Below are 18,806 nucleotides of genomic sequence, written 5' to 3' on the forward strand. Positions count from 1 at the left end.
CACAGTTCAGCTGCATCGTGGGTAATGTAGGTGCCATATTTCGAAAAAGAAGGAGTATGGGAGGAAAAATATAATGTATCTGTTTCTGCTGCAACAATTTTTGTACTTTAACATTTTTTTTTACGGTCAATATGATGGGATGAGAGGAAGGAGTGGGTGGGTGTGGTTACAAATGAAGCATACACAACGACAGTGTGAATCAGCAAGCTGGAAACTGAACCGGTTCTGAAAGCCTCCAGTTCTGAGAAGTGAAGCCAATGTGGAAGTGCCTTAAACTTGAATTCTCTCTACTGGCCATCAGGGTCGTCCTGGTTGCAAGAAAAGACATCTGATTGTCTAGAAGTTTATCAGAAAATTACCCTACTTCTCACTTGATTTATTATCCCAGCAAACATCGTAAACATGAGTTTATGGTCTCAATCTATAGTTTCAAGTCTTCTTCAATATAGCATGATGTAGTAAAGTAAAAGATGGTCCATTTAGGGGAAATAGACCAAGGCAGGCCGTGTGATTGATAGGTGTTGTGTGTGTTTTCGACTTCATACTTTAACCCTTCCCCAGTGTGTTTCCAGTTTACAAAAGTGAATTGTAACATTTTGGTTACCTTAAAAATGTCTTATTCAGGGTTTGGTCATACTTAACAAAATATCGAGATCAAGACTTCACAATCAGTCTACAATCAGTCCAATGGGTGACATCACGATGACTTTACAGTCAATGATTCGACTGCAAGATCTTCAGTGAACGTTTAAGATGCTTTTGGAAAACTGCTTTTATATCACTTTTTCATCTCTGCTTCATGTTTTATTTCTGGGCCAATTTTGGATAAATTGTGTTCACAAAATGCTGGATAAAGTGTTCTGAATTAGTTACAGCTGTAAGCAGAATTTCCAGCATGCTGGCAAAAAAACACTTTTTTATTTGGAGCTTCTCAGATGCTTGAACTACAGGGGACAACAGGCTCCTCACACCTTTTGTGGGGATTGTGACAATGTGATCACTGATCACAATGTGTCTCATACTGTGGTCCGCTGTTCTTGTTCTCATGGTGCTCTCTGTGGACTGTGTTGCTATTTTGAGTAAAACCCCAGTCAGGCTAACCACAGGCTGTCAAAGCCTGCTCAGTGGGATTCTGTTCCCTCGTTGGACTCTTTGATTGCCCTTCTGCAGGTGGTGAAAGGTCCAGATTACACTCATTAGCCTCCAGGGAATGTGTTTAGATGTCTGGCTGGACATCTTATACCTGTCAGTTACAGTCCAGCCTTGCAGAATTTATATGTATTTGAGACATCTTTGTCTGGCTGAAAGGAATTTTCCCAGGCACAATTGTGGCCAAGGAAATCCTTAAATTACAGCGAGGAATTGAGAAGACAGCGTGGAAACTCACATGTTGAGAGAAATCAGATCTGCCTCAACCATTAGACATTTACAACAAAGCTGGATCTCAAACAGCCAAAGCCACATTCACTGTAATATATATATATATATATATATATATATATATATATATATATATATATATATATATATATATATATATATACACCAGGGGCTGGCAATGCCCATGCATAAATGTCTTTGGACTTTTTCTCCTTTCAACCATTGGCTCAGTGACATACTGTTATGTTAAGAATGATCAATGACCAGTCCTCACTGGGGGGAAAAAAACAACTCTTTCTTCTCTGTGAAGTACCTTGTGCTATGAACTCAGCTTTTATTATTAAAGGTATCCTTCATGAAAAATCAAACGCTATTGAATCACCTTTGCTCAGCTGCTTGTAGCTGGTTTGTTTTGTCCATATAATCCTTAAGGTGAGGAAGCATACAACACTTTCCCAGCATGATCTCATGAACTGTGGAAGGTCAAACAACGACACAGAGAGAGAGTTGTAGGTGGTTGCATCAGTCATCCTAAGCCTACAAAAATAATCCAGTTGAAATGTGGGACTGATGGGACCCTTGCTGCATTTGATGCGTGGAAACCGTGTTCCCATGCTCCAACTGGGTGTTGGAACTGTGTTGTCATGTACCCGCGTTTACCTGTCAGGTGTTTTTGATTGGTTGGCTTACTTAATATGAGCCAGTCTGAGGGAAGAGGCCTGAGATTGGCCGATGACAACAATTTTTGTTGTTGCAAACCTTTGTTGCTCAAGTATTTTGGTTTGGTTTCTGTCTGTGTCTACTTGTTGACCCTAAATGAACCAAACCAAGGTCCATACAAGGTCGACTTTGGGAGAGGAGGATGCTTGGCTGGCATCCAACCTGCCAGTGGCGTGAGCGTTAATGAGTGGAGCAGCGGTTGAGAGGTCAAGCAGCTCGCTGGGTTTCCGGCAAGGCCTGCGTTCACTATCCTAGCTTTTGTTGTGGACTGTTAGAAGGTGGTACAGCCTTCAGGCTTTGTGATAGCTCTCCTCCACCTAAAAGTACCAGTGCCCCATGTTATGTGATAGTAACCCACTCTTGCAGCACTATGATGACTTTGACATTACACTCCTAGCAAAGCATGAACAATGCTTAAAACAAGAACTGCCATTATGGCCTGACAGAGTTGGGGTTTTTACAGTCTAGAAGTTACTAGGTACTAAAATAAAACACAATATTTCTGAGCATGTATTCTTCTCATAGAGCATTGACATTTCATACATTATTACCATATATGGTCATTTTGAAATCTCTGTTATTCCATAGTGCAGTGCAGACCCGGCTGCAGAAAAAACATTAAGGGGGGGCATTACATTTTTTCAGGGGGGCAAACTTTTTCAACATACATTTTATTTGCTTCAGGCTGAACAATGGCTCTGCGACCACTCTTACAGTGCGGAGAAATAATTTTCCTCTTACTAAAAAAGGGCAGTTCATCCCACAATCTAAAAAAACAAACAAACAAACAAAATAGTGTAGTGCTGTGTCCATTTATTCAACTGAAGCATTTATTCAAGAAGACCAGCAACAAGGGTTGTGGCATGCAGATAGCACCATCCAGCTTCACTTCTACTGGAAACGTCAGCACTGATGTCAACCTGAACACTGAAGTTAACATTCATACTGGGAGCGGTACAGCAGCTAGGGAGCTACCTCTCCTAGCATGAATGTTTACTCCAGTGTTACTGTTGACTTCAGTGCTGACGTTTCCAGTAGAAGTGAATATCACTGCTTCCTGCCCGCTCTCGTCGTCACTTCTTGTCCGCGTATTTTTTGGGAAAAAAATACGGATATCCATACCAAACACCACAGCTAACTAGCGACTCTATGAGCAACTGCGACCATGGACGTCAAGTACTAACAGCATCCCTCTCATGAGTCTGACTCAGTGACCCGCCCCCCCAACACCCGGAATTGGCCAGCACGTTGCCTTTGTTCGTTGATTGGATTGGTTGAATTGTATGATCGACAAACCGAGATAGGAATAATAGAGAGTTGGCCACTCCGAGGTAAAAAACAAAACCCAAATAAAATAAACAGCTTCCAGCCCAGGGCGGGCACAGCTGACTCTGTGGGCGGGCACGGCCCGCCAATGCCCGCCCATGCCCGCCCATGCCGCCGGGACTGGTGCAGTGGTCGGCAATTGAGGAAGACAGCCTCTGATTGGTGGACAGACTCAACCAAAGGCATCAGGAATTGTCTTTCAACATGAAACATTAGAATAATAATCCCAAAAACATTCAGAACACATTCAGTAATGGATATGTCCTTGTGGATTTATTTGACAAAGTGTCCGAAAGGTCACTGCAGTTCAAGGCTGGATTACAAAGCTTCTGAAAGGGCTATGATCGCATCAGAGCCCTCATTGAATTGGCACAATGGCTGATTTCTCCACTAAAAGCAAATCCCTCACATGCACTGTCTCAGAGATATTGATATGTTGTATGTGACGTACTTGACTGCTTATTTTCTTCGACTCCTCCAGATGCACAGATTATCCTTCATAACCTCAGAGAACGATATACTGTTACACTGTATACACAGGCTGACTATTACTGCTATCTAATGATGGTGTGTAAAATTCCTTTAATGTGAGTAACGCATTACATTCAGCTCAACAACACATGACAACTCCCATCTTTAGATGTTTATTTCTGATATCATCATCAAAATTTTTACAAAACATTTTCTGACAATAATATACTCAAAGAAGAGCCATATTTTTGCGCTTGGACCAGGTCTCCACAAAAATGCGTTAGGTCTGAATACAGTAAAAAGAACAAAAAAATTGAAATAAGAAAAAAGAAAAACAAAACTCACCAACAAAACCAACTACCAAAGAAAACAATGCAGCGCATATTTACACCCTACAGAAAGCGACGCTCTCTGCAGGAAATGGATGAGAAGGAGACAGCGGGGATCCCCTGGATTTATATGGAAAGCGTTTAAGTGGCGGCAAAGAAAGAAATAGGGAGAGTGCTTTGAACCTGCATGGAAACAAAGACTAATTCTGATATTGCTTTCTGTCACGTTCTCTCTCTCGCTGCACTCTCAAGCCAACTGCAGCCCATTTAAATAAAAACCTTCCTTTGTCTTCGGTGCTCATGTTAAATCCAATTAGGTGCGCAAAAGGGCTTTGTTGGACAAACGGAAAAGTGTGTTTCCCTGACAGAGGTTAATGATCATGATGCCCTCCCTTTCTGTATCCCCCCCCCCCCCCCCCCCCAATAAGAGCAATGGCAGAAAAACAGAGTCAGGACAATGAAGGGTCAAAGGTTAAAGACTTCTTGCTAATGTGAATCGTGGAACAATAACAATCAATGGGGACCGGGCTGGCCTGAGCATCAGTAATCATCAGTAATGGTGACGTTGGTTCAGAGGAGGTAGAGGTGTAAGTGCTGCTATAGATGCGCGCACACACACACACACACACACATACAGGTTGCCTGGGTACATGCAGACTAACTAGCAAAAGTCCCAGTCTCTCTTCCTGCCTTTAAGCACGACAAAGTTATTCATTCTTACCACTTGGCAGTCTGCACGCACACACACACACGCTAATGACACACTAACCAAAAATAGGAACTCAAATTAGGTGTCTAAACTTGGCAGATGGGTCACATTTCTTAATTCTCCTGTATAAGTGCTGACTGTGTGGAGTCGTGACTGTGGCCCGTATATGGGTCCTCCAGCGCTGCCTGTGGGTGAGACACAGACGCATGGTAGAGGTGAGAAGCTAGAACTCCACGTCAGGCTTGGATTTAATTTATCAAATCTATTTATCAGGTAATGGATTAGAACCTACTGAACCGTCACAGATGGCCTTGGGTGAGCTGAAATGGATGGGAGTGTCGAAACCTGCCGTGCTTTTTTATCATCTATCAAAGCATGTGCCTGTGTTTGTGTTTTTTATTTATTTTTCACTTTTTTATTTGTGTATACATTTATTGACCTGCAGTTAAAAGCTGAAAAAATAAAATGGATTTTGGATAACTCATAAGCAAATAAGGTCTTTTTAACAATGTGTGAGTTTGTGTGTTTGTGTAGGCGAGCATGCATAATACATACAGTATAGAAGATGCGAGTAGATTTGGGTATGCCTTTTTTGTGCCGTATGTAACTGTGTGTGTGTCTGTGTGTGTGTGTGTGTGTGTGTGTGTGTGTGTGTGTTTCTGTGTGTGTGTGTGTGTGTGTGTGTGCGCCCGGGACATTCGGAAACATCACAAAGCTTCCCTCACAATACAATGTGTCCTTGTACTTATACCCGTTTGTCCCTCCACATCCTTTATTGTACAACATGTCCCCCTCTTGTCTCCCCTGCTTTCTGATTTGAGTTTTTTTTTTTTCCTCTGCGCATTAACACTGAAATATGGAACTTTTCACTGCAATTCTTCAGACCTTTATTCACCCCTCCAGAAGCAAAAAAAAAAAAAAAAAAACAGAAAGAAAGAAAGAAAGAAACGGAGAGAAAAAATAACAGAAATTTTCCCAGTGGGGACTTGAGCCCAAACTCAAAGAGTAAAGGGGGGTGGTGGTGGGAGGAGGGGGAGGAAGGAGCTCTGGGTGTACAAAACCATAAACAAACAAAAGCAGAGGAGAAAATAAAGCCTGTTGGCATTGCGAGGCAGGCGTAGAGGGTCCTGGAGTTGAGCTCAAACATGCATTATTAGCATGCAGCGCCTGGGCTGCCAGCTCTTGGATGGCAAAAAAAAAAAGGAACGGACAAAAGACTAAATAATTACCGGCAGCAGGATTCGAACATTCCGCTGAACATATCCGATGTTATCAGGGAGGTAGCCATGATTAATCAATCGCCTATTAGTAGTTGATTTAATTGTGAACAAACGAAGATTTTAATAGCTTCTTTTCTAATTACACATGAAGGGCGAAGTAGCTTTGATCATTGTGTTTAGACGGAATTGAACCATTATCACTGCTGAAAACTGGAGTAATTACATCATGTGGGGTACTGGGATTTTTTCGCAGGAGACCATTAAAGGGAAAGCCTCTCCCTGGAGTGAGTGGCTGGGACAGGCCTATTTCTCTGTGTAACAGCCTATGCAGTGCCAGGGAGTTCTACCTTAGGCGAGTTGGGGAGGAGGGGGTGGGGGGTGGGATGGATCGGCACACACGTTGCTTAAAAAAAAAGAAGAAAAGAAAAAAAACAGTGAAGTTGTCCATGACACGTGCTGCTGGTTCTAGGGCACTCCAGACAGGAAATATCTCCCGTACTGTTTGTCTCTGGTTCAGCGCTCCTCCCTCACTGGGCATAGTTTTCCCAAAAATATCAGCATGCGGACAGAAATAGAACATCATTAAACAGGTTCACCCGAGTCACCCGGAGGCAGACATGAAAATTCAGGCCAAGGAGTTAGCAGGGGTGATATAGAGCAAGGCAAGACAATACATGGATAGAATCGAGAGAGCTCCCATTATAAAGACATCAGCACAGCTGCTATTACAAAGTAAACTCCACCAGCACTATTAAGCAACCGCACTGAGCGAATTCAACTGCTTTTGTATGCATTTATCCTGTACACGAAGGGGAACCCAAACCCTAAGACTTTTGGGTCACTTGTTGTTTTGTGGCTGGTTTTTGGTCAAACATTGAACACAATAATGGCACATCAAAGAAAAGAAAAAAACATCCTTCCCAAGTTAAACTCTTGGTATAAAGAACAGCACACTTCCTCTCCCAGAGTGGGCCGTAAAATGGCAGAGTGGAGGATTGTTAAACAACAGGAGGGTTGGGATGCACCTAACAACACATCACACGGCCAACTCCTGCTAGATGAGACATGTCAGAACAGAAAATGTGGATCACTATGAGGTTCTGAAGTATATCATAATAACAGGGCTCCCGATATTCCCTTCTTCTGGTGATGACTGGGTTTTGAGAAATAACCTCGGTAACATAATTAGTGTTAAATGGCTGAATAGTGACGGGAGCATATATAGAAAAATATTTATCATCGAAACAACAGGAGCGATACAGTAGGAACCTCTTCACCGAGTCATCCTGGTAACAGATTCCCACCGGAGAGTGAATAAGGCCCCTCTTCTGTTCACAAGCAGTTTGTGTTTCAGAAGAAGTGAAGTTCATACTTTTTTTCTTTTTTTTTTTTGTTTCCTCTTCATCTTTAAAGATTCACTATTTACACGATAAATATTCAATTTTTGTCCTTTGATTAGTCTTATAGAATTTCTTGACATCATCTTCGAACACCTCAAAAACGGTCTCATGTTCCAAGACAAAACAATAAAAGAAACAAAACAACAAAAATCCCTAGTTTTTCTCTTATCTTGAGGATGCACCCCGCTTTTGCGAGGACATTTTGGCCCCTGGCATTTTTATATGCAGATCAATCAGTCGCGCCCGTGGGAGGACCAAGCACGGTTTTCCACCAACTCCCAAGAGTATGACCACTGACATGTAGAAAACGCCCCGGTGCACTGCTCGGATTAAGCCGGAGATGATATTTGACAGGCTATCACGGCCGTGTCTGCAGTCCCCATTAGCTCCGCAAGTCAATGAGTAGCAGTGCTCGACAGGGTTACCAAGTGCAATAAAGTCCAGCACTGCAGGCACGCGAAAAAAATAAAAAAGATGATGTCAGGCAATATTCCCAGTGGAGTCCCAGGGTTCATACGCAGGTTAAAGAGAAGTCAGCGTGCCGGTTCAACATGCCCCCACTAGGCACGGTTGTTCTCTGTGGTGGAGGGGAGGGGAGGGGGGGGGGGGGGGGGGGAGGAGAGCACATGGCCAGAGCTTTGCCAACACGACCACAGCGAGATGGTGCGCTCCAAATTGTCCAGTGTGATAAAAGTCAAACATTGACTGAACAATGTTTCAAATGACCGTTTGGGGCAGTGACAGTGGTTTGACCTTCTGTAAAAGTGGGCCTTTTATCGGAACAATATGTACAATACTTTCCATTCAAATGGACTAATTTGACCACGTGAATTCCCCATGATTACCTCTTTAAAGCATAGTCGATCATTCAGCTGGGATATAATCATATACAAAGACCTGCCGTTCTGCTGTGAAAAGAGGCCGCTGCACGTTTAAGGAATTTGGAGGGAAACTTCCCACCTTAAAGTGTTGGTGTTTGCCATGCGTGGCGTCACCAAGATTGTGAATAATTGATGTTGGGAAGACCGGGTAGTCGTTCCGATAAATATTCTTTAAAACGTCACTTGTATGCGGTGACTTTGCTAATCTGTGAAGATTACGCCCAGTCCACCTTAAAAACCACCAGGGGGTTTGGTTGTAATTGTGAATGTGAGTTGGCAGAGGCCATTTTAGTAGGCCGACTGGCATTTTAAGAACGCCCTCAGCGAAAGTAGCTTATGTGCATTAAAATAAAAAAAAATAAAAAAAATACAAGTAAACTCTTTGGTTTGACATGCACATTAAATGGAATTCAGCATGAAGTCCCACATCTAAAGGAAACAATGACAAAAGTGAGATCAATTCGATGAAATTGTTTCGAATGACTCATCTTTATGAAATACTGACTCGATACTTTTAATAATAATCACAGTAAGAAGCCGTTCGCTCGTCACATGATATCCAGCTCCATCTCTCTTTTTTTTATGTTTTATGTTAACTGCTCTCACCTGATGGAGAACTTGTGTTTATTGCACGTCCCCCTCAACCTCCTGACTCGGTGCATGTGGACTGAGACGAACAGGTGCCCCATGATGGGATATGGCTAAGACCAGATGTATAAACTAAGCTAATACTTTTTCATTGTAATGCTGTATTATCTTCCATGATTCAGTAGTAACGAGTTTTATGTGAGGTGCTTTGAAAAAAAAAAAAAGGAATCTAAATGATGTGCAGGGATGTCTCACCCACGACTGTATATTAGTGAGACTGTGTGTGTTTTAAGATGCTAAATAACCTCCAGGCAGAATTAGAAATGTTTCGTCCTCTAGTTTACACACTCGTGTTCTGAAAACAAGGCCCCACTGAATAACCAGCTCGCCCGCCCCCTTCATTACAAAGTCCTTGCCCCCACTTCCAACGAGCAGCCTCGGCTTGCTAGCGTCCGAATTTGAGTGTGCCGGTGCGTTCGGCGGGAGGGTAAGGGCCGCTGGGACCTTCAGACGGTGGTCTGAGGGGCGGCGGAGGAGAGCGAGGCCCTGGCACGGGGGCACCTATGCTGGCAGCGGAGGGCACGGCAGGCAGCGCCACTGTCTGTATAGTGCCCCTATCACACGGCCCCAGGTCCTCCAGGCCCTCCAGGCCCTGTGGGGGTCCCTCATAGCCCATGTTGAGCCGCAGGGGTTGATGGGCCTGACAGTAGTCTACGATAGGCTGTTCGTAGCGGTAGAAGGTCAGCGCGCCCAACTGGTGGGGGACCTGTTCAGAAGACAGACAGAGAGCAGAGAGGGAAAGATAGGAAGGAGGGCGTGATGGAGAGGATAACGCCAGGAAAAGTGGACAAGAGTGAAGGAGAAGAGGACATAGAAGGGGACAGAGAGAGAAGAAGAAAATCATTAGCCTCACCAATTCTCAGCCAGCTGTGTGCTTCAGATGTATGAAAATGACTGAAATGATTACACACCAGAGTTATGTCAGTTAATGGTGAAGTCAAATAAATAAATAACTAGGATTCATTTCTGGACTTTTATACATATAAAAACAAATACAGCAACCCCTGGCTAAAAAGCTACCACAGCCCGAGCTGTGTTCTTTTCAAATAAACATTACACACTTTCAAATTATGTTTGGTTGGGGTTTTTTTTTTAATGCATTCAATTTGTCACACAACATTTCATTGTGCCTGTGTGACTCCAAGCCTACAGAGCAGTTAATTTGGCAGTTAACTGCTGGCCCTCTGTAATCATCCTCACATGGCGACCACCTGAGCCTGCAGCTTCCCCCCCCAAAAAAAAACATTTGCTGCAAAGTCCCTCCAAAAGCGAGCAACTGTTTTTCCTTTTACCGATGCGAGAAACATTTCACCTGCCCGAGTCTTGTACTGTAGCTCTCCCTGCAACTCAATCAAATACAGCATTTTGCATGTTAAAATATGCACGCATGAACAGCAGGGAAAACATGCTGCATATGACGACCTCCTCTTTTGTCTTCAACCCTGCCGATGAGAGCTGGAGTGAATACGCTCTGTCTCAGCGCCATGTCACTTGTGTGACGGCCAGGAGCGCTCGTCACATCTGGCTGTGTGTCTTGGCTTGCCCCCCCCCCCCAACCTTCAAACATGCCAAACAAACAGATGAGTCTCTCATGACACTCCACAATTACTCCCCAACTAAATCACACACTTCTTCTTTTTTTTTTTTAAAGGCCAATTAAGAGATCCCTAACAGGCTGTAAAAACAGCGAGGGAAGATGGCAGCTGACCTGGATTAAACACAGCAGCCTGGCAGAGCGACAGATCATCAGATCTGTACACACAGGCGACAAGAAACACACAACAACAGCGGGAGCTGCAGATATGACACCGACACGGAAGACATGAATAATACAACCCCGGACTCTTGAGGAGGCGTAGGAGGAGGAGGAGGAGACGTGTCACAACTGCACCGTCTTTCATGCACATCCTTGACGTCGCGGTTTTAACCTTAACTGGTGGAGGTTCGCTTCTTTAAAAATACTGTAATGTAAATCAGGTCACCCTTTTTACATTACATTTACAAATTACATTTTTGTACTTATCCTTTTTGGTATCTGAACATGAAGATGTGGTTTTAAGGGCCAAGACTTTGAGTTACCTTGAAGGTTTGTGCTGTAACCAGGTGGAAACCTTCGATTCTGACTAGTGAAGCCAATGCAGATGTGCATTAAACTTGCATTCACTGCCCATCATCAGGGGGCGACTCCTCTGGAAAATTATTTTTTCACTTACATTTTACACAATACATGTTATAACATTATGGTCACTTACAAAATGTTGAACTTTAAAACCATGGGTGATGTCAGAGTGACTATGTCCACTGAAATGCATTAGTACTTGATAATTATGATTGAAAAGCTCAAAAGCAACACATCCTTTCCAGAAATAATGGTCTGGTAAACATGGTTAATATACATTTATTGGTTTATACAAAAGAACATTGAAGAAATAATCGGCCCAAAAAGTTTGGCACCAGAATTTTCAGATTGTGTGTGTGATCTCAAAACTTTGAAACCACATGCAAAACTAGTGCTGTTTAATTTGGTCAACTGAGTGGAGGGCAATCGGGAAGCAGAGGATTTTCTAACAGCAATTCCAAATACAGTACAAATTATGTCCCGGAGGAGCAAAGCAGGAAGAGACAAGTCAACAAAGTGGATTCAGAAATAAGAGAATCATCGGTTCCAGCGACCCAGAAAAGCACCAATATTCTTGTACATTTATTAAACTTATCATATAATGGCATTCTGAGTGCAGCAATCCTATTTGAGGGAACTTAAGAGAATGCACGCCAAGCTTTTCTAAAAGAGGGCCGACTGTGTCAATGAAATGCAGATATATGCCGGCTGGGGAGGGGGAATAGTGTGTTTGTGTGAGCGGGCACCGATTTCAAAGTCAAATGCAAACAGTCCGGGCTAACGCTGCTCGGCGGTTCAGAAATGATCCCGAACCACGGGGCCAAGATAAAGCCACTCTGAAAGCATTAACACCAGTTCTGTTTTAGATTAGAAAAAAAATGTTTATTTGTTGCTTCAGGCTTTACTGTAAAAAGCGCAACCATGATGCAGTGCTGCAATACAATTTGGCAAAATTGTAATGGTGTATTCGTGTAAAAAGGCTGCTGAGAGCATGCTTGCCTGGTCTACAGATAATGTACGGTGCCGGAGTTACATATTCACCCATCAGGCCTCCAACCTTACTTTCAGCTCCGTCCACACACCTCCAGAGCCTCCTCCTTCCTTCTTTTCATACCTCGTTCCTCCTCAGATGGACTCCCATAAAGTGCAGCTGACTCATTACATTACAGGCACTCAGTGGATTACTCCCCTCATTCCCCTTTCAGTTTAAACTCTTCACCACCACCACCACCACCACCAGCTCAATCCCAGTCCACCTCAGCTCTCCTCATAGGTCCAACAGACTAATTAACTGATATTAAGTCCAAACCATTTCAGTGGATTACATCACATTGTCAGGGCATAAATCTAACCTTGTGCAGAGTGTGTGATGCATATTTGTACATGGACGGAAGAAGGGACAGAACATAAAAAAAGAGAAAACAGATACAGCAACAGGAGACTTATTCATCTTTTAACATTCCGTCTACACCTTTTAACATTCAGTACAGCTCTAAAAAATGGTGCATAAATGTAAAAAAAGGAGCAGATTTGGCTCGTTGGACAATGTCGTTGATGCAAAACGCTGTTTGTGTCAGATTTTCCGTGAACAAAAAAAGGTGCTATTGATATTCACCGCCCGTCCGTGCAGTCAAGAGGCACGGCTAGCTCATTAGGAATGCTATCGGCCTCTCTTTGTGCCTCTCAGCATTAGGAAATTATTAATTCCTCACGCCGAAGAGTCTGTTGACTGTGGAGGCTGCCAAATATGTAAACGGATAACATCTGGTCAGGCGAACAAAAATACAGCATAGACACTTCAATTTATTTTCCGAATGTTCTAAAAATACGTGGCGTGGGTGGGAATGAATGATGCGGGGGCTTATCTAACAGGTCAGAACGCTGCGGAGAAGTTCCTGCTGCTTTTTATTTTAAAAAAAGTGTAAACTGGGCCAAATCCTTTCAGTTTGTCATCCATCCGTCACTCTTCACGCTTAATCGAGGTGCTTTTGACCATTTATCCACCGTCTTCTTAGCAGATTGCTATAGATGTGCCTACCATATTAAAAAAAGGTGCGGCAAAATTTTAATATTCCATCTATCATTCATTATCTAATTGCTTCCATTAAATTGGAAAACTGGTGGCTGTGTAAACAGAGCGTCAGTGAGGCCTATATTGCAGGCGGCGGGTGATTTCTTCATAAATCTGAAGAGTGAAAATGGTATTATGAGTGTCATGCAGAGCTGCAAAGCATCTCACAAGAACTATCATTTCATGTAATTTTGTGTTGAGCATCCTTACGCTGGAAAACTATGCATTAGAACTGATCTGAACGTTTCGGTGATCAGCACCCGGGCATGCCTCTCTCTTTCGGCACTACTTTTTCAAATTTTTCTATTTTTGTGCTGGAAAGCCCATGTGATTGCAACCTGAGCTCCTCAGGCAGGAACTTCCTGGCAGGTTTAAGGTCTAGACGCTCCCTCCCTTCAAGCATAAAGACATAAAGGAGCAGGCTGGCTCACTCACTAAATCTGAAGCTCTTAGGCTTGTTTAGCACTGAGCACGTCATTTACATATTCAGCTCTGAATGGGTGCCCAAGTATGTTGCCACAATGCAGAAAAAGTAGGTCTAACATAACACATACTGGTCCTTGACAAATTGGTTCATCTTCCACTGGTTCGTCGTGTCTTCAGGGAATAAGTGCTTCATACGGCAGCTTTACTTTGACACATCCAACCTTACCTAAAGTTATGTATCTATGTTGAACACAATAAGAGCTGCACTCACAGTTAGTACATGTGGGAAAGGGAATAGCATGAGGTCATGTTCCTACGCGCCAGGTAGCACATGAACTTTAGAAAGGCAAAGCAATGATCCCAGTATTTATGAATGATTCATTTGAGTTTAAAGGGCCGGTGTGTAGGGTTTGGCGGTAGCAGTGAGGTTGCACACTGCAAACAAGTCAAAACTCTCCCATGGGCCAAGCATGTAGGGCATCTACCATGGAGACATTCTTGTTAATATTGAAGATTAAAGCAAAAAACCTGCTTATTTTCTTTAATTTTATTTTTATTTTTTTCAATATATTTTTCTCTCTTATTTTTCCATATAGTGTTATCCTTATCATTTGCCATTTTGTGTATGAATGTTCTGAAATGTCATCTCCACCTTCACTGTTTTAATGATTTGTCATCTTTTCCACATTGTATTAAAACTAGAATAGGAAAACCGGAATGGCTCCATCTAGAGCCAGCATTTGGTTTGTCCCTCCTCAGCTACTGTAGAAATGTTGAGGTGAAGAGGACCCAAAACACAACTGGCTCATTCAAAGGCAGTGGAAAATGATTATTCGTTTCAGGTAATTACACACTAAAAATCAGACTATGATATTCCATTTCTGCCCATAGATGCCTCTAAATCAGGTGTGTCAAACTGATCCAGTAAAGGGCCACTGTGGCTGCAGGTTTTCATTCCAACCAAGCAAGAACACACCTGACTCGACTTATTCACCTACCTGATTTGCCTTCAAACCTTGATTGGTTGGATCAGGTGTGTTCTTGCTTGGTTGGAATGAAAACCTGCAGCCACAGCGGCCCTTTACTGGATCAGTTTGACACACCTGCTCTAAATGCTACACGCCGTCCCTTTAAGACAAAAGAAGGCCACAGCAGTGATCCTCCTAGGAAGAACCTTGCAATCAAGAAGGGTTTCGGTCCACAAAACCTTTTTTATTATCATCTCCTATCACTGGATGCATTTAAGTCTTGGCATGTGCAGTTGTCAATGTCCAACTCTCCAATGAGCTTTCACCTCTCCATAGGACGACGTTCTCATGTGAGTGTGAGCCTTATTGGTGTGGGTCCAACATTTCATTCTGCAGTTTCTACTTGTCAGAAGACATTTGCATGAAGAAAAAACAAACCTCCCTCAACTCCCCACGCTGCACTGCTGGATGGATTTCTGCTTCTTTGGATCTCTGCCACAAGTACCTGATTGTGCTTCAGCTGACAATGACTGGCATCCTGCCTCTTTATCTCCGGATGCCTGAACACACTAGAGTGACCTCAGGGACATTTTGTCCCAAAAGCGTTGAAACAAGCTGCATGAGGAAGTTAGAGTCCAGCTGAAACGGTATTTTCGGAGTTTCTAGCTTCTGTGTGATGTATTTCCGAGTGAAACAGGATCGGCAGTCGGGACATGACTTGACAGTTAAAAAGATAAGCTCACAACCTTCTCCAGCTCTGTGCAGAGTCAAAGTTGCAGATTGATTGATGGATGGATGGATGGATGTCATGATATTATTGGTAGCTAATGTAAGCACTCATCATATTTTGTTTTCCAGGAAGAATAAAAGATTGAATTTTGAGATAAAATTATGAATAAATGTATTGTTGTGCACAATATCACTGGGGATACGATCTTAAATGGTTTGAAATGCATTTCAGCTTGACTTTTACTTTTTATCGGATCCACTTTTGCTTCTTTTGATTACATAGTTGTCATATTTAAAGCTGTGTGATACATTTTTTATTTTATTTTTGTGCTGGTCAAATTATATATTGCTTTCTTTTAAGTGATACCGTGTGATCCATCATGCACAAGCACATGCCTCATAACCAAAGACTGTAAAAACCTGATCAGAGAATTGCAAAAACAATTTGCATCCTCCATCTGTGTATATTTCCACAATCCTTCCTCATAACAGCTGCAGTTTGTTAGGGGAGTCTCTTAAAAAAACAGACCGCAAAATCCCATAAATTCATTTTTTACAGTGTTCCAGTGGCCCTTTTCAAGTTGCGTCTCATTTTGCATTCATGCTTTTATGAGCAGCTAAGGAGACAGTAACTGTGCCACAGGCAGACCATGCTAATGCCTCCCTGAGCTGCAGGAGCATTCCGGTTCAAAAGTCTGCCGCTCTCCCAGCCAAACACTTTGATCCTCTCAAGTCACCGTATTGTGGCACACAGACACATAACATAACAGAGTGAATCGGAGGCGCAACAGACTCCCAGTAAAATGTTGCCCGGGCTGTTGCTTTTTTTTTTAATTCTCATTAATGTTCAGTCTTTTTATGTCTGCACACCCATGAATTAGCTTGGGAATAACTCATTTTGAGTTTTGTCTGCTTCTGTGAAGTAATCTCAAAAACAAAACAGGTTGTCTATCAATTTTTTTTTAGACAGCGTTAAATATTACTGTTGTTATTGACTTGTATCCTTGTAAAACATTGTTTTCCAGCATGTATCTGTTTATCTGTATTGTGTTATGGAATATTAAACAATTTGTGGGCTTACTTTTTTCATTTTGGGAATTATAGAAATAAACCATGACTGAGCTACTGGAAATAACCGTATAATTACTCTTTTCTTTGCCCAATTCCCATCCCTCCAGTCCTCTACGCAGACGTCGAGAGATACCGTATATTACCGTGATTCATTTCAGTTCATCTATATTTAAAGCACGGCGTGATGCATATTTGATGTAAAGGTCCAGTGTTTATGCCGTTGAAACGGTTTCTCTATAACCGTGTCCCACAGTGCTGTGTTGTTGTACAAAGTACTTACTGCCACTGAGAATAAATCTCAGCTCCCACAGAGCTCTGGGTTTGTGTCTGTCATGCTTGTGCCCCCCCACTACAACATCATTCGCTTCCCGACTATTATCTCGCCTTCACTTTTACTTGCATATTGCTAAATGAAATCATCAATTGGCAATGCATTTAAATTGAATGTGGGACCAGTAATGGTGCAGGTTGTTCATATTATGAATCATTATGATGATATACATGTATTATGAATTATTATATTATGGCATATAATAATACAATTTTACCCTTGCACTGTAATCATACTAATATTAGTACTGAGGTGGTGGTGGGAGGAACAGTAGTGATGGCAGTAATGTTCTTAGGGGTAGTAGTAGTAATAGTGGGATTTGTGGGCATAGTACTGCTTGTAGTAGTAGTAGTAGTAGTAGTAGTATTAGTAATGATGTAAGTAGTAATAGTAGTAATAATAGTAGTAGTGGTGGTGGATGTGGTGGTAGTAGTAGGACTAGTTGTACTAGTATTGGTACTGATGATAGTAGTAGTAGTGGTGGGGCTGGATGTGGCGGTGGTAGTAGGAGTGCTACTGAAGATAGTAGTAGTAGTAGTAGTAATCATACTGATGAAAGTAGTAGTAATGGTGCTGGATGGGGTGGTGGTATTAGGAGTGGTACTGAAGGTAGTAGTAGTAGTAGTAGTAGTAGTAGTAGTAGTGGGGCTGGGTGTGGGGGTAGTAGTACTGGTATTGGTACTTGTAGTGGTGATTGTGGTGAATGCAGTGATAGCAGTAATACATTTACATTTAGGTCATTTAGCAGATGCTTTTGTCCAAAGCGACTTACAATAAGTACATTTGTCAAAAGAAGGAAACAAAGAAACCACAACGTATCATTGCCGATAAAGTAAGAGCTAAAAATAGAACAAGTGTTAGGTCCTCATCTGAGTAAAGTATACCTTAAGAGCAACAGTGCTATGATCAGAGTGCTATAGTTTTTTTTTTTTTTTTTGGGGGGGGGGGGGTCATGTGGTGTCATCATTAGTGGGTCATGCTACTAACAATACTGGTAGTGGTGGTAGTAGCAGTAGCAATAGTAGTAAAGGTTGTGATAGTGCATGTGCTGATGGTAGTATTAGTTGTAGTAGTTGTGGATGTGTGGTAGTAGTAATAGTAGTTTCCAACATTTATATGGTTCAGTACCTGCTGCTGCAGCTCAGTAAAACAGCTCAGCTTACGAAGGCCGTATGTTAACATGTTAATAGCATGTACCGTCTGTACACACGTAGATCGACTCTAAAGACTAAATCACATGTTCTCTGGAAACCTGTGAAGAGCGCTGTCTGCACGTGTGACCGCCGTGTTCCCGCTGTGTGCCGCTCCAGCATGCGGGGGTGGTCGGCACAGATGTTGCGAGGCGGGCTTCGATGACACGGAGCCCACCAGTCAGGTTTTCAGCAGAGCGCTGTGCGTGGACGTGTCTGAGGGGGTGTGAAGCTAAACACCATCCGTTTGTTTTCAGACAGCCCATCCCGAGAGGAACACTTCCCTCGCTGCATTTGTAAGCGCCTGAATGTTTCCTTTTGTGTGTCACATTTCCAAAAAAGTGCTGCTGTTGCTGCTGCGGTCGAAGTGGCTGGAATTGATTCACTCTTCCTCCTCTGCCACATCCTGTTCCAACAACACAAACAGCCCCGGTACAAGTGAATAGAGGAATGGCTGTGGGTCTCTGGGGGCTCTGTGCTTGTTAATTAACGCCCACTTCCAGACGATCGAATCAAGCGCCCCAGCCATCTGATCAAATATTTCCTGAAATTACACCCTGCCCACATATTCCATTTCACCCAGAAATAGATGACAGTAAAGAGGCTAAAGATGCTCTAACTGCTGCTTTATTGTGTCTTAAAGACAAACTTCCGTCGGATTAAAGGGGCCTCCCAGGACTGCACTAGTCGTAGAGCCATAAAGGGTCAGTTAACTTCAGAGGCAGAATGTACAACCTTGACTTCCCCCTCGTAGAGCCGTGTGTGAAAATGAGCCCACATGTCCACATTTTAAACTAATTGATTCTCTAAACAAGCC

At 42.7% G+C, this 18,806-nt stretch overlaps 1 protein-coding gene across 2 annotated transcripts in view; it reads right to left on the reverse strand.

The window, feature by feature from the left end:
- Window positions 1–9,133: 9,133 nt before the first annotated feature.
- The window catches only part of LOC311029753 (leucine-rich repeat transmembrane neuronal protein 4), a 106,955-nt gene continuing 97,282 nt past the window's right edge, over window positions 9,134–18,806 (reverse strand). Inside the window, exon 3 of one of the 2 annotated variants that reach the window (XM_084035074.1) lies at window positions 9,134–9,790. In XM_084035074.1, the coding sequence (XP_083891200.1) occupies window positions 9,470–9,790 (321 nt within the window). In that variant the 3' untranslated portion in view covers window positions 9,134–9,469. The remainder of the gene's footprint in view (window positions 9,791–18,806) is intronic. The other variant, XR_014598911.1, reaches the window with a different exon arrangement.

Source organism: Eutrigla gurnardus, assembly GCF_963514095.1.
Source record: "Eutrigla gurnardus genome assembly, chromosome: 19".
NCBI lineage: Eukaryota > Metazoa > Chordata > Actinopteri > Perciformes > Triglidae > Eutrigla > Eutrigla gurnardus.